This window comes from Penicillium paradoxum, assembly GCF_028828445.1.
Source record: "Penicillium paradoxum strain IBT 22861 chromosome Unknown utg000007l_segment0_segment0, whole genome shotgun sequence".
Classification (NCBI taxonomy): Eukaryota; Fungi; Ascomycota; class Eurotiomycetes; order Eurotiales; family Aspergillaceae; genus Penicillium; species Penicillium paradoxum.
The window spans coordinates 4,817,121-4,832,397 of NW_026643185.1; the positions used below are offsets into that span (position 1 = coordinate 4,817,121).

The 15,277-nt window shown below is 48.9% G+C and overlaps 4 protein-coding genes across 4 annotated transcripts; 2 read left to right on the plus strand and 2 right to left on the minus strand.

The window, feature by feature from the left end:
- Positions 1 to 326: 326 nt before the first annotated feature.
- N7457_009300 (GNAT family N-acetyltransferase) lies at positions 327 to 980 on the minus strand (the record flags this gene model as incomplete). Its single annotated transcript, XM_057180343.1, has 1 exon — positions 327 to 980. The coding sequence occupies one exon, from the start codon at positions 978 to 980 to the stop codon at positions 327 to 329; it is 654 nt and encodes a 217-aa protein (XP_057028729.1).
- Positions 981 to 4,458: 3,478 nt separating this feature from the next.
- Positions 4,459 to 5,085, plus strand: N7457_009301 (uncharacterized protein; the record flags this gene model as incomplete). Its single annotated transcript, XM_057180344.1, has 3 exons — positions 4,459 to 4,495; positions 4,549 to 4,800; positions 4,822 to 5,085. Exons 2-3 carry the CDS (start codon positions 4,582 to 4,584, stop codon positions 5,083 to 5,085), a joined length of 483 nt encoding a protein of 160 aa, XP_057028730.1. The 5' UTR covers positions 4,459 to 4,495; positions 4,549 to 4,581.
- Positions 5,086 to 5,835: 750 nt separating this feature from the next.
- N7457_009302 (uncharacterized protein) lies at positions 5,836 to 7,824 on the plus strand (the record flags this gene model as incomplete). Its single annotated transcript, XM_057180345.1, has 2 exons — positions 5,836 to 5,886; positions 5,986 to 7,824. 2 exons carry the CDS (start codon positions 5,836 to 5,838, stop codon positions 7,822 to 7,824), a joined length of 1,890 nt encoding a protein of 629 aa, XP_057028731.1.
- Positions 7,825 to 8,830: 1,006 nt separating this feature from the next.
- Positions 8,831 to 14,739, minus strand: N7457_009303 (DNA-binding ATPase; the record flags this gene model as incomplete). The annotated part of the gene is made up of 4 exons (XM_057180346.1): positions 8,831 to 9,125; positions 9,191 to 14,593; positions 14,655 to 14,672; positions 14,729 to 14,739. The coding sequence occupies 4 exons, from the start codon at positions 14,737 to 14,739 to the stop codon at positions 8,831 to 8,833; spliced, it is 5,727 nt and encodes a 1,908-aa protein (XP_057028732.1).
- Between the last annotated feature and the right edge of the window lie 538 nt (positions 14,740 to 15,277).

A 15,277-nucleotide genomic window follows, 5' to 3' on the forward strand; every position in this document is an offset into this window, starting at 1 on the left:
TACAACCGATCTGAGATGCCAGCCATTTGCAATATGTGGTGTTGATCAGCTTTAATACAGCCTCATCTGACTAGGTGCAAGTCGCATTACCTAGATGATATATTTGGACTCTCTGGTCTGTTGTGAACAACATACAAAAACCAAAGTGGGGGTTCGATCAGAGAAACCAAACCGAGTTTGCCCGGACAAACAGAAAGATACAAGAAAGACAAAGAGAACCATTACAGAGGATCCACAAAAATGATGAGCCACTTGAAGACGGGAACGGGTTCATTGTGAACAGTGACCGACATAATATTGGGGGCGTCGAGATTTTTTGATCAAAATCAGCACCGCTTCTTTGGAAGAAAGCGGAATGCTACCAGTTTGACGACCTTGGTGCCATCCACCTCATCAAACTCACGAAATTGCTCGAATCCGCATTTCAGCAGCACATTCTGGCTTGCGGCATTGCTTGCTTCGGTGAGGGCGATAAGGTGCTCGTCTACTGCGTTTTCCCCGATGACCATTTCTTTCTGAACTCTGACTTCCCGCTCTGTTCGAGGCAAATCCGACCAAAACTTCAGCCACGCGGTCAAAAATTCTGTCGCGATACCTTTCCCCCAAGCGTCCGTGCGAAGCATATAGCCAACTTCAGGCCACCCATGGCTTCCAGGATAAAGGTGGCAGCCACCAATACCGATGAGTTCCCCCGTGTTCTTTAGACAGATGGCGCAGTTGGCAGTCCGCACATCGTTTGGTGCTAGGAATGGATCCAGTTTGGATTTAGTCTGCTCAATGCTGTCATCAATACAGCCAGCACTAGTCCACTTCATGACTTCTTCTTGGGTTCGCAAGACGTGTAACGCTTCTAGGTCGCTTGCTCGGAGAGCGCGAAGGAGCAAGCGATCGGTTATTATTGGCGAACGGTTGTCATTTGTAGGAAGCGGTATCGTGGGCAAGAACGCCTTCACGATTGTTGATTCGCCCTCCATAGTCATGTTAATTCCGGTCACAATTCTGCCGTCCTAGGAATTTGTGTGGACCTTCAGGGCTATCTAGGTAGGTAGATTGTGGATATGGTTGAGTCACTCGTATGGAAATCGAGTACGCTAGCGAGAATAGCCGCCTCAGTCTAAAATTAGTCGACCCCGATCAACTTCAGGATACCTAAGATAGAGGGAGAGAGGGGCAAGCCCCAACATGGAAAGAGAGGAGAAAGGAACGCTGAACCCTATATGAATGTTTTTGTACCTAGAGGAAGAAGAATTGGGTGTAAATTAGTATTCCAGTCACCTACGGTGTAGGTAGAGTTCCCAGGTTTAGGTACCTGCACATAGCTTAGATCTATGTATTCATATGGCCCATATCTAACATATACCATGGGGCGGTACCTCAGTTGGGAGAGGGCTCGACTGAAGTTCGAGAGGTCGCCGGTTCGATCCCGGCTCGCCCCATTACTTTTTGTTTTTGTCTTCTTCATCTCAGAAGACTTATGTTTAGGTAGAAAATTGATGAGTTAACCAGACGATGGACTACTCTGCCATGCACGTCCGCATGAAAACGGCCCACCATCTCTATCTGCACGATGCACTAAGGAGTGCGGAGTACATAGCGTATGATCATATTATCTTGAAGCAAATTGAACCTGACGGGTCTAATGAACATACCTGGTGTGGTACCTATTCTCTTGAATTAGATGTAATCACGATAATACTGTATCCCGTAACCATATATATAGCCTAAGTACGTACCTGCTATGAAGCCCGCGTCAACATTTATCGCCACTTTGAATGATATATACCATCCATCAATACATATGCTTAGATACAATATGTACTTCTGGGTAGCCAGCCGTGTCCAGTGAGCTCTATGTCCCCGGATTTCGCTGGCCTTTAGCTACTAAGCCTACGGCCTGCAGTCTGATAGTATAAACCGCAACCCCAGCTACATGGAGATTAGACGAATACAATTCCCAGGTCGTAGCTTGCTTTACCATAGACACCAGGGTGCAATTATCTTGCACGGTATTAAATCCCACGTCTTCAATCAACGAATTGGATGAATTTAATTTTCAAACTTAACTACCAAAATCATAGAGCAGTACTCCGTAGATGGGGTTGCATCTCACCAGTACATATATAATTCCTTTACCTATTTTTATAAATTCAGTCTCCGAATGATGATTTATTATTGACTATCCCTTATGTGGATCAAACAAGGTTCGGATTTAGTGAACATGGAGGCTATCATCGAGGTAAAATCCGTGTTATATGACATTCCCACTCAGTTTGTGTGTGATCATTCAGATACAATACGTCCACGGGTTATATATGGTATTATTGAATCCCTTCACAACACAGGGGGCGGTACCTCAGTTGGGAGAGGGCTCGACTGAAGTTCGAGAGGTCGCCGGTTCGATCCCGGCTCGCCCCATTATCTTTTTGTCTTTATTTTTTTGGGCCTCCTTACCATCCATCTAGGAAGATTAGAGGGAGTAGTACGCCGTTACAACATGGACTGCTCAGGTGAAACACTGACAACAAAGCCAGCAAAACAAAGTTCGAACATTTGAATTCTCCCGATGATAAATAGGCGTAGGGGAGGGGATACACACATTATTGATTCCACGCAAGCTAATAGGTTTGAAAACTGACAGAGTCGTATGCTTCGGGATCGATAGTAAATTTCGCAAAGTATAACTACGAAGTGAAGCAGACGAGTTGAAACCACACTAATGCGGTCTACTAAGTCCAGCCAGTGTCTTCCCGCATATTAGAATCTCCTACGGGTTTGTACTCGGAAGCCCTCACCTTCCTTATTATCCCAAGGTCTCACTCCCACTCACTAATTTCACTATAGGTACCCCGTAATAGATAAACATAAATGAATCTATAAACTTCCACAACAGATGAAAGAACCTTTTTTACAAGAGACCGACTACGGGCACACTGTTTTTACTACGGGCACACTATTGACTAAACTCTTTTTGGATATTTCCCGCTGGCCATAATTTATTCATAGGCTGTCGTATTTAATATGGTACTCCCTTAGTATTTCGGACAGTACCCGAATCTTATCTGGGCACCCTATCGCGAATGTAGAATCTTGCACGCCATCTACACTATCATGCAAAAATGAGGCTATTCCTAGATGCTGATTTGATCGAGTTCCAGTGCAAAAATGTAGTTTTTTCTTACTAAAAAAGGGGGTTTTGTGATCACGTGATTAGTCAAACCCTATATTACCGAACCCCCTTTTTCGGTAGGAAAAAACTCGATTAAATCAGTATCTGGGAATAGCTTCATTTTTGCACCAAACCCCTTTTTAGTAGGAAAAAACTCCATTTTTGCACTGGAACTCGATCAAATCAGCATCTGGGAATAGCTTCATTTTTGCATCAAACCCCTTTTTAGTAGGAAAAAACTCCATTTTTGCACTGGAACTCGATCAAATGAACATCTGGGAATAGCTTCATTTTTGCATCAAACCCCTTTTTAGTAGGAAAAAACTCCATTTTTGCACTGGAACTCGATCAAATGAACATCTGGGAATAGCTTCATTTTTGTATGATAGTGTAGATGGCGTGCAAGATTCTACATTCGCGATAGGGTGCCTAGATAAGATTCGGGTACTGTCCGAAATACTAAGGGAGTACCATATTAAATACGACAGCCTATGAATAAATTATGGCCAGCGGGAAATATCCAAAAAGAGTTTAGTCAATAGTGTGCCCGTAGTAAAAACAGTGTGCCCGTAGTCGGTCTCTTTTTACAAAGATGACCCTTGATACGATATGGTATTTGTATGTATGCTAGACTTCTTGCTCATTCCATGGCCCATGGCTCTCGGCTTCAACAACAGCTTTATGTTTGATGAGATTTGTCGCCGAGAGAGTGCCGGAGAATGTTTTTTTTATACGGAGGCTCTTCGGCGCCCCCACAGAGAGTTTTCCCGAAAGGTCCGAGACAACATGTCAGCTTCAGTCGAGATCTGCGTTGGGGAACCGGTCTTCGACAAGATATCTAAGAACAATTGCCTGGTTCGTTTCCACTGTAGGGGACCTGCAAGTCCGTGAGACTTTGGCTCAGACTCGATGGCTCGAATTCAAACGCCATGAGCAGATTGGTTAACCAAGCTTATCATCCCCAATTCTTCTCGAGACGTGGATGTTTCAACAAGACTAGCTCTGAGTTTTTCCAGACTTACGGGAGAGCATGGGATTTAGCAATTCTAATGTCTACTCAACTTTCAGGGCTACGTCAAACAAAACCTGTCTTTAAGTTCGAGTCAGATTTCGTTCGCAGAGTATACTTCGTCTAAGTTCCGAACAGAATGTACAGAGATATACGCTTATAGGAGAGACCCTCCGTGCTCTCCGAGTAGTATTCCTGGATAATTTTGCTATCTACGAGCTTAGCAAAATTTCGAAAGATCTATGTACGAAGAAATCAAAAAACCTCCGATTCACTAGTGTAGGAAGACAAAGCCTGATCATATCTCCGATAAGGATCGGGTAAGTTATGAGCTTCAAATTTATCTAAAATGAAACAGAAACAACATATCTAGGTAACCAAGAAGCTATATACGAGCCGCTGGACTATGCGAAACGAGGAACTGCGTTTTATCATTGTATCATACGAGGCAATGATCGCAGAGATAGATGCTCACATTGACGAAGAGAGTAACAATGACGATGGCATCGAGTTTGAAGCTGTCAGTTTTGAGGACCTGCTCCTCCCTCTCCAGGCTTGGCTTCAGTCCCAGGCCAGCCTGGAAATTCATGGTGCAACCTGCAAAAACAGAAAGACGCTCGAGTTGGTATTTTCTCTGCTTTAAAAGGGCAGGTCAGGGCATCAGGGCCTTAGTCAATATTCGATTGAATATCTCGCCCGTACAGTAGGATATCTTTATATTGAAAATATACTTCAACCGGTATCCACGCTGAGGCAAGCAGAAACCATCTCTGGGAGCCTGGGCCATGTCATTCATCGAAAATGTGCCCGCTGCGATAAACCCGTCCTGGACGATGCTCTTCCTTCTTTCTTTGCAGAGTTCCCAGATCATTACGTCCTTGAAATTGCTCGAGGTTCCCGGAAAAAATAGTCCTCGCTGTGGGCAAGGTGGATGTAAGGGAAAGCCAAGCCTGCTTCCGATTGAGAAGGTGGCAGTACACTCGCCTGGAAACGGGGCGATAACTCGAACCTAAAGCGGCAAGGACAGTTGGTAAAACCCCCTATGCCGTGTGGGCAAGGACTTAAAAGGCCTTCCCATGACAATCCGTGCCCGGCGTAAAAGGTTCTAGCCAAGGGGACCAAAATAAGCTACATATGTGTGGGCGCGATTGAGACTACCAGACCCCACGGTGGGCAATCCACTCCCCTCCTCGCCTTGTTCAGCCTCGGCTGAAGTGTGGACATGACCATTATGCGAAGGACTACTACTTTGAGCCCCTGGATGGGACTACCTTTCGAAAGGTGACTGGTGCATGGCTAGAGAAAGTACAAAAGGGATTTCAAAGAGTTGGCTGCGAAGTGGCAAAGCACCCCAAGGTCTCTGAGATAATTTCCAGCATAGAGAGTGGAAAAACTGCCAAAGAGAAACTCGGGATATACAAACCAAGATTTGAAGTTCTGAAGCAACTGCCTCGTAAACAAATTGAAAATCTCGAGTGTCGTCAGGCGATTGTTGGTGCTGAGTCATCTGACGTCAAACCGCGGGCCGTGTTGTTTACATTTTGGACCTCCGACTTGCATGCTTCCCCACACCACGATCATCTAACCCTGCAATATCTCTCGAGACCATTGAAATCTTCTGAGATATCTCTGCTTATTCCTTACATTTAACTCTCCAACTATGGCGGTTCGCCGTTCTGCGCGCCTTCGTCGCGCCCAGGGATCTTCGGAGGTGAGTTGCATAGCAACAGACGTTTGTTGTGGGAAATTGAGGTAGCAACTGTTGAAATGGACGCCAGCTAATATCTGTTGTTTATTTTCGATTTCTTAGGTTGAAGAATTTACTCCTCAGCCAGTCGCAGCTTCCACACTGCCCTCTGTTGCCGAAAGCGAGGAGACTCACGACTCCGATATCCCACACGTCCAGACCCCCCTTGCGAAAACCCCTCAAAAAGGCTCCCACGTGTCTGCTCAGCACAAGGCTGCCAGCATGAAGACGCCCACTAGTGTGACTGCACCTCGTCCATCTCGTGAAGAAATGCATCCTAGCAAGACACACCAGAGCACAACCAAACGCGCGGACTCAGGCCTCCTCCTTGGATTCAATCCCATCAAGAAAGATGCCGATGGCAATGTTATCAAGCAAACCTTCGGTGACAATACTCCGACAAAATCCAAGCCATCTCCTGCGATGAGCCACTTTGGAACCCCAGGATTCGAATACAAGTTCCAGTCCCAAGAGACTGAGCTAAGCGAGGGGGCTAAACTACTTATGGAAAGTGTCCGGGGCGATGTTGCTCGAATCAAGGCTCAGATGGTCCAGCAGAAGTCAAAGCAAGAAGATGAAGATGAAAAGGCTGCGGAAGTCCATGGAGGCCGGAAGATCGCCATGCCGAAGGGCAAAGCCAACCGCTTCAACGACATTCACATGGCTGAGTTCAAAAAGATGGACTCCATTGCCGGGCACGCTTCATCTTTCCGCGCTACTCCTGGTCGATTCCAGCCTGTGACCAAGTCTCTTAAGCGGACTAAGTCAAAGGCGCAGCTTGACGAACCAGAGAACCAGAAGTCATCGCCCTCTCGTTCTGCCGCTCAAAGCTCAAGCCTATCTACGCCCACAGCTGCTAGCAATGCCAAGCGCGTCAAGCACAACCCAACTGAGGACATATCTACTCGCCGTGAACCCCAGAAGGATCAGCCACAGAAGATTGAAACCCCTCGCCGACCCGCGGGCCCTCGTCCTCGGCCTCGCACGAGCGTCCGAAGCTCCCTCATGACCCCAACCCACGCTTCCCTCTCTCGTGGGGCCTCCGCCAGCGTCAAGGCCCCAAGGACCTCGTTGATTCCATCTTTGAAATTCTCTCCGGCCAAAACGATTGCCTCCCCTCGAACTCCTCGCACTGATTTCAACCCACGGATCAAGAGCAAGCTGCCTACGCTTGGTAACCTGAGATCCATTCTTCGTCGGCGCCAGCCGCTCTTTTCCCGCGACCCAGCGAAGATTGCATCTGGAACTCACGTTGCGGCTCCTGACTTCAATCCTAATTCGATTTTTGGAGGAGCTGCTGATATGAGTGACTCTGCTCCAACGCCTTCGCCAAAGAAGCACGTTGAATTTACTCCGAGTGTCAAGTCTCGCCATGAACTTGCTATCGCCTCGCCTTCTCCTTCCAAGGCCCCTTCTTCTCAGCGTCGTTCTACAGCCGGGGATGTGGTCTATCCAACTCTTCCAACCCTGACTCCGGAGAAGAAGTCGCTTGCTCCAACTTCTACTACTCCTACTTCCGAATTGAAATCCATCCGCCATGTTCGGAACTCAGATGCTGGCGAGCAGGTCGCTCCATATCCCGAGCTTCCCGTGGTTACGCATGGCATCGCTCATGGCATTGGTAACAAAAAGAGGCACCGTGATCAAGTGAATGACGAGGATGCCCCAAGCACTGAAAACAGTGAGAATGTGCCGCCTACCGATGCGCAGTCCGATGAGCGCAGCACCAAGAGATTCAAGTCCAACCCGCCTACTCCGAGCCCGACGAAGAAACGTCTCATCAAGACTCCCGTGCGTCCTTCTTCGGGCAAAGTGGGCACCCCCGCAAGCAGGCAGAAAAGCCGCAGTGTTCTCAGCATGAGCCGTCTCAATATGCTTTCAAAGCCAAAGGGCCAGGCCTAAACACGCCAAACTTAATGGGCACACGCTTGGCGCTTTAGGCCGCGTTCTCTTATGAATTGCTCTTCAGCTTTATGATCTACCTGGCACCTGGTTTTTGATTCTAACTCTTTCTTTTTTTGTCACATATTCTGGAATGAATCTTTCATTCCAACACACGCTGCAGTGACGCTCTTCTGCAGTGTCAACGAACCAACATTTCCATTCTTGATTTGTATCTACAATTACTTTTTTGAGGGTCTTCGGACCGTCCCGATCATGTGGAATCTGGCAGCACCTTTTCCATTTATCGGTGGTCCTTTTTCTTGTCTTTTGTTTGCTCTAAGGGGCTTTCTGTGGGAAAGCTGGCGTTCAGGATTATGCTTTCGGGCTATTGCCATTGGAAAGGCGCCACAGTGTTTCTATTTCTGTGTATGTACTTATTGACAACAACGTTCTTTAAATCACCTGCGATACCATTGTAGGCACATTGAACTAGCACATTTAGACGCTTTGGGAATTTGACAGCGGTCTCCCGAACCCGCGTAGAACGTATCGACTACGCTACGGCATCTTCGATTTGGTAAATTTGAAAGCAGGGGGTAGTGAATCAAATAAGTTTGCTATGTACAACATACAGGTATTAGATCTATCCATCCATCGCAGGAAGAGATCAAAAAAGCTAGCAATACATGAAGGGTTCGAAGAAAAAAAAGGCAGAGCGAGCAGAAATCAAAGGGCCTTCCCAGCTGTAGAACGAATACCGAATAAGCGAATATGCTCCAGTCTGCCGTGCAGACAAGAGCCTCCATGACATAGGAGGGAGAATGGTACAGTGACATTAAGCATGACAATCGTTTGTGAGGTTGTGAGGGTATGAGGAAATTTTCGGAAAGAATTGAGTAGAAGAGGCGTAGAAGCGTGCATACCGCAAAGGGACGGGGTGTTTAGGTGGATGTGAGATGGACGCAATGTGAAAAAGGGAATGAGTCTGAGTCAAGTATCTCAATGATGGACCGCGCGGTATGCATCAGTTTTTCATGGTCTCCAGGAATGAATCCAGGTTGTATTCTTCCTGGTACTGGCGGTCATCCCAGAGCTCGCCCAGGTCGTCCAGCCAGCCCTTCTTGCCCTTCTCCTTGACTTCGCCGTCAATGTCGACCATGTCGACTTCGTTGCCGGCGGAGTCGCTTGGTTTCTCGGCTGTATCGGCGGTTTCGCCGAGATTGAAGAGGTCTAGCAGTTGATCTGTGTCCATTGTGCCAAGACCGGCGTTCTGTTGATTGACTACTGTGGAGGCGACGTCGATCTTGAATCGTTGCAGACTGTGGGTTTCATGTGTTAGTTTCCATGGGCACGTTTGCGGTTCGTCTGGGTATCAAAAACTTACTTCAAGATCTTCTCCTCCAAAGTACCTCGCGTGATTAGGCGGTACACATTGACAACCTTCTTTTGGCCGATACGATGAGCGCGATCCATAGCCTGGATATCCTTTTGCGGGTTCCAGTCGTGCTCCACGAAGATGACAGTGTCTGCGCCCGTGAGGTTAAGACCCAATCCACCAACACTGGTGGTCAAGAGTAAGACATCATAACTCGGGTCGGTGTTGAACCGGTTGACGATGTCCTGGCGCTTTGTCGCTTCCACGCCTCCATCCAGGCGAAGGTATTGAACAGATGGGAGCAATTTCTTTAGGACATCATTCTGCACAATGTCCAACATCTCCTTCATCTGACAGAACACGAGGGCTCGGTGGGGACTGACATAGCTTGCGCCTGTGTCGAGCTCACCCTCTGCTGTGTGGTCAAGGCCAATGCCGCAATCCACCAGCAAGTCTTTCAGGGCGTTCAACTTGGGCGCGTGAGAAACATCTCGGATGTTTGACCGCTTGGCAGCTAGGAAGTTCTGCACCTCATTGTACTGCTTGTGGCCTTCCTTGACCACCAATGCAGGGGAGTTACACAGACGTCGCATGTACTGAAGTGCCTGGAAGATGTGCTCCTTGTCGCCACGATCTGCGCTGCCTACCTTATCTGCCAATTCCTTCTGCTCCTTCTTAGAGAAATCCTCGAACAGTTTCTTCTGCAGTTCACTTGGGTCGCAGTAATAGTTCTGGATGATCTTGGGAGGAAGATCATTCAAGACTTCCTCCTTCAGACGGCGCAGCAAGAATGGCAAGACCTGTTTGTGTAGAGCTTCAATTGCTAAAGCACCTGCCTCTTGTTCCTTGGAAGAGGATTTGCTGAAACGACTCGCTGCAATGGGCTTGGCAAAGCGGTCCAAGAAGACCTTCTCTGTTCCCAAGAATCCGGGCATTAAGAAGTCAAACAGGGACCACAGCTCAAGCACATTGTTCTGAATCGGGGTACCAGACAGAATCAGACGATGGTTACTGGCCAACTTCTTGACTGAAGACGTGATCTTGGCTTTGGGGTTCTTGATAAGATGACCCTCGTCAAGCACGCAGTAGTTGAAGTTGATGGCGCTGAGGATATCGTTGTCATTCCTGCAAACATCGTAGGAAGTGACAATCACATCTGAGGTAGACAGCATGGGTTGGAGTCTTGACCGTTCTGCGGGAGGGCCGACATATGCAATACAACTAAGGAATGGAGCATATTGCTTGATCTCTTGCTGCCAGTGTCCAGATAGAGACGGCGGGCAGACGATCAAAGAGGGCAGTTTTCGAGAGTCCGTGGATTGACTCTTGGCGAACTCTTCCGCTCGCATATGGTGGTCACTTGCCACCATACAAATGGTCTGCAAAGTCTTTCCGAGACCCATGTCATCGCAAAGAATACCGTGGAGATTGTATCGATTGAGGAAAGCAAGCCAATTGACACCATCTTGCTGGTAAGGTCGAAGCTCTGCCTTGATCCCGACCGGGATTTCAAATGCCTCGACCTTGCGCACATCCAGCATCTGAGACATGAACTTCCTCTCTCGGTCTCGGCCCTTGAGCAACTCTTCCGAGAAACCAGGGGGGTCGGGAATACCGGCTTCCAGAGGAACCAACTTGACAAGAGTCGCGAATGAGGTTGTTGCCAGAAGACGCACATCATTGTCGGAATCGCTCATGCGGCCAAGGACAGGAACCACCAGGAAGATAACATAGGGCAGAATTCCATCTTCCATGACATGGATGAGATGGTAGATACACTCAATCGCACCTTGGCGATGGTTCACATCCAATCCATTGTTGATGATTGGCAGGACCTTCTCTACCAGCATGGTCATGCCCTTGACGGTGATGACACTGCAGATCGTAGCGAAGCATTTGGCCGCTGCATAGCGGATCACGGAAAGTCGGCACTGTAGCCCCTTGGCAATAATGGGCATAAGATCGATAACCCATGGGTAAAGACCAGCATCGAATTTGGGCAGCAGAGCTCGTAGTGTAGAGAGACCATCCACAATTTCTTGGCCAAGTTCATTATCCGGATCAGTGATGTTTTCGGGGAGTTCATCCTTTGCCAGAGCATCTCTCAGAGGTCGTTCGACCAGTTTCGCGAGATTCGGAACCTTCTCCAGGAGCTCAGCACCGAACTTGACTGCCAGCTGCTCTAGCGCATCCTTGGCGCCGCGGCGCATAATCCGTGCTTCCTTGGCTTCTCTTTCGAATTTGGCCGCATCTGGATGGTCGCGTCGATCCTCCTCTTTGCGCAGTGACAGAATTGTTTTCTCCAACTTTGCATTGTGGGGGAATTCGGGTGTTTCGGAGGTGTCCACACAGCAGTACTTGACCAGGTTTCCAATAATCTTATCCACCGGTCCACGCTTGGTGGCGGCTGTGTAATGTTCGATAAGACCTGCCACTGCAGTCGCAGAGCGCTGCTGTAGTTCCACATTCTCCTCTTTCTTGACACTGTCCATCATACCCTTGATTATGTGACCAGGCTTCTTGGGAATATCTCGCAACGCAACCAAGGCACCGGCAGTGGCTGCTAGAACACGCATATCCCGCTGCTCTCTCATCAATCGGGCCTCATCAACGGCGGTTTGGGCAGTAATGCGAGTATCAGTCAGGACTTGAGTAGCGGTGATTCGTTGAGCGGGTGTCAAGTTCTTCTTCAGTCGATCAAAGTCGGGACCAACGATCTTCTCGGCATCCGCCAACGAGAATGCATTAGGCCCGGCTTCCGAGTCGCCCTGAACAACGACAGCCAAGGTTGGCAGCCGGGAAGGTGCAACATGCGCGTGATCCCGGAAAGTGTTCAACAACGAATGGCACTGAGCGCGCGCGACATGGAGGTAGCAAGCAATATCCGCATACCAGGATGGGCGGTCCCCTTCGAGAATCGGTCGAAGACGGTCACACAAGTACGATCGGTATTTGCTCTCTGATCCAGATCGGCGAGCATACTCTTCCATAACCATTGCCGAAGCGAGTTGTGTCGTGGAGGCAGAGACATTGAGACCATCCATAATTGCAGGCCATAGACTTGGTAGATCATTCTTATCCCAGAAAGATATCAACTCACCCAGCGCCTTTGCGGCGTAGATCTTGGATCTTAGCATGGTATCTGAACCAACAAGATCAATGTCACCGGAGAGCATGTGTCCATCAACGTTATGAGCTGACGCTGGGGGTGCTTCTTTCTCCTTCTTTTCCGATTTGCGTCTTCGGCCTACCTTGGTCTCAGTGCCGCCTAAAGCAGAAGCAGGAGGTGAGGTCTTGGAAGGAGTAGGAGCGGAGGCAGCAATAGAGAATGGCAGGCCAGACGGTTTGATAAAGAGAGAGGAGTTCATAGGGATTGGGTACCGGGGAACACCGAAAGCGCCCAAGGTTAGTGTGACAAGAGGTTGAATAGAGTCTGACAATTCCACTTCGGTTTTGAATGAACCACGTAGCTCGACGGCATTGAGGAGCTCGGACCAAACTTGACCAGATAGTTTCAATACACCCTCATTGCGCTCCACGAGAAGGTTTTGGAAAATCAAGCGCAATGCCTTGCCATCTACCCAATCGGTGGTGCCCTCGCCCTCCAGCTTCAAGAATGTCATGAGAGCCCGAAGGACGGCTGAACGAACGCTGGTGATGGTATGACGGAGGAATGGGTAGAGGCGGGGGACGAGCTTGCCAAATGATGCTTCCATGTCATCAGCGGCGTTGGCCTTCATTGCATCCAAAACTTGCGAGAAAGTGCACAGCTTGGCCAAAAGGTCCATCACAGAGCCTGTGCTGGCACTGAGATCGTCTTGCAGATTGGAAAGACAGTCCCAGACGATGTTCATCAGAGGGCCAAGAGTGCCAGTCCGTGAACAAACAAACTCCTCCGCAATAGGAACAAGTGTAGCCGCGCTAACGGCCCGGACATCGTCATCATAATCAGCAAGGCCTTTCATGACAGCCTCCAAGACCCCGTCCATCATGTTGGAATCCTTGATGAGCAGATCCTTTCGGACAGCGACAAGATATCGCAGTCCAATCATACCACCATGGCAAACTTCCCATACAGGGCGATCCAGCCCCAAATCGGTCTGCATTATGATCCGGTATAGGCATCGATAGACCGATCGGACTGAGTTAGGGTGTAAGTGTGAGAGAAGAGCACCAAGAGTCTGACCCACGGTCTCACGAATTGGGGCGACCACATTGTCCGAAATATAATCGCCGAATCGGTCAAGCATCAGAACGCATAGCAGTCGGCATGAAAGGTCGTCCAACCACCGGCGGTTGAGTGCATCGTTTTCTAACCGACTTTTCCCATCCAGGCGGCCAGCTGCCACACCCTGAACCCTGATAACTTCACGCAAGGCCATTGCTGCACCATGTCGGACTTCCCAGTTCGAGTCGAAGATGTCCATGGTCAGGAATTCACACATGTGTTCAAGAGGCCATCCTGCGCCCTGATCTACAATCTCCGGTTCGATATGAGATCGCTCTGGGACAGCGGCCCCTTTGAATTCAGAGACGAGCTTTGAGTCATCGTCTTCCTCTGTACGTTCGAAGGAGAAATAATCGGGTTTTGTCTCGCCATTCTGATCCTCTCCATTCTCAGCCTTGATGGGATGTGGAGTTGTAGTGACAGGAGTTGTGACAGCCTCGGATTGTCGGCGGGAAGACAGATCCACGACACGCACTTTGTTAGCTCCCATTTTAGCATTCTGTTTGTTCTTTCGTTTCAGCTGGTTGAGCTGTCGCTTGCTCAGCCCTCCGTCTTCCTTGATCGCATTTTCGTTAGGCGAAGAAGGTCGACGAGAGGCCGCATCTTGCAAAGTGTTTTGACGAGAGACAGGCGGGATAATCGGTTCATGCTTGGGAGCAGGCGTTACCACTTTGGGTGCCATCTCGATGTCTTCAACCAAGTCTTCTTCGAGATACTCGCCTTCGAGTCCCAGACGCGAAGTCAATGTCTTCTTTTGATGCTGCAAGCGTGCAGCCGGTTCCATTGATGCGAGCGAATATTCATACTCCTTTCCTGCACCCCCAAGCAGCCGCTTGCCGTATTTTAATACAGCAGGGATGTCTAGGGTGTCGAGCTTGAGGAAATCATCGGCCGGAACAGGCTCCTCTGATTTTACCTCGGACTTGATCTCCACATCATCTTCATCTGCTGCAGACTTAATCTGAAGCCCATCGTCCTCATTTGGATCATAGAGATCTGCGTTAGCGACGATCAATCCAATAGCTTTGGCAGAAGCCGTCCTTGTGTCCCAGGACTTGGATCTGAGATATGGCAGGATGCGCCCGAGCAAATTAAACAGCTCATCTGGATGTTGTTTCTGCACATCTGCAAGCTGCTGAGCAGCAGTATTACGAATCAATTGAGTACTGCCCGTCTCGAGTAGCCTGTATTGTCATCGGTCAGTGGTCAAGCATGTCACGTGATTGGTCGTATTGGGATACTCACGTAACGAGACGGTCAAGTCTAAAAAGGGTTAGCTTCACGTGACGGACGCGTGGTGATTGGCTCAAGGAACTTACCGGGAAGCCATCGCGGGTCTTCAGTTTTCTCCCGACTATGCGGCACAATTGAACAAGAAAAAAAAAGATACCGGAAAGAGAAGAGCAAATTGCGCGCGACAAAGCGCGCAATTAGGGTGGAAAGACCTCGATATGAAAAACAAAGACCAAACGCCCAACACCTCAAGCCGCGATGCTGAGTCAGCGGGAGAATTTAGATTTAGTACACAAGAGCGAGGGTCGAGGTCACGCAGCCGGGTTTATATCATTGGGGGTGCTTCTGCCCGGCGCGCTGGTCCATGTTTGGGTAACTCCGCCTAGGCCGCTTGTGGTTTAGTGCGGGCGGTGGGCTTCCACTCACAGCGCGCCGATTTTTTTTTCTGCTGAAATGATCACGTGCAGCCGGGAAGCGCGTTGGATGACATAATTTTCGAAGGGATTTAGATCGCAAGTACATCTGATATTCAATATCTCGAGGTAGTTCCGATGGTGAGAACTTCTATGATCAACGTGAGTGGCGAAAGTTTGACCACTTTGATCAAGTCTGCGAAGGAGGGAGCAATGCCAAGA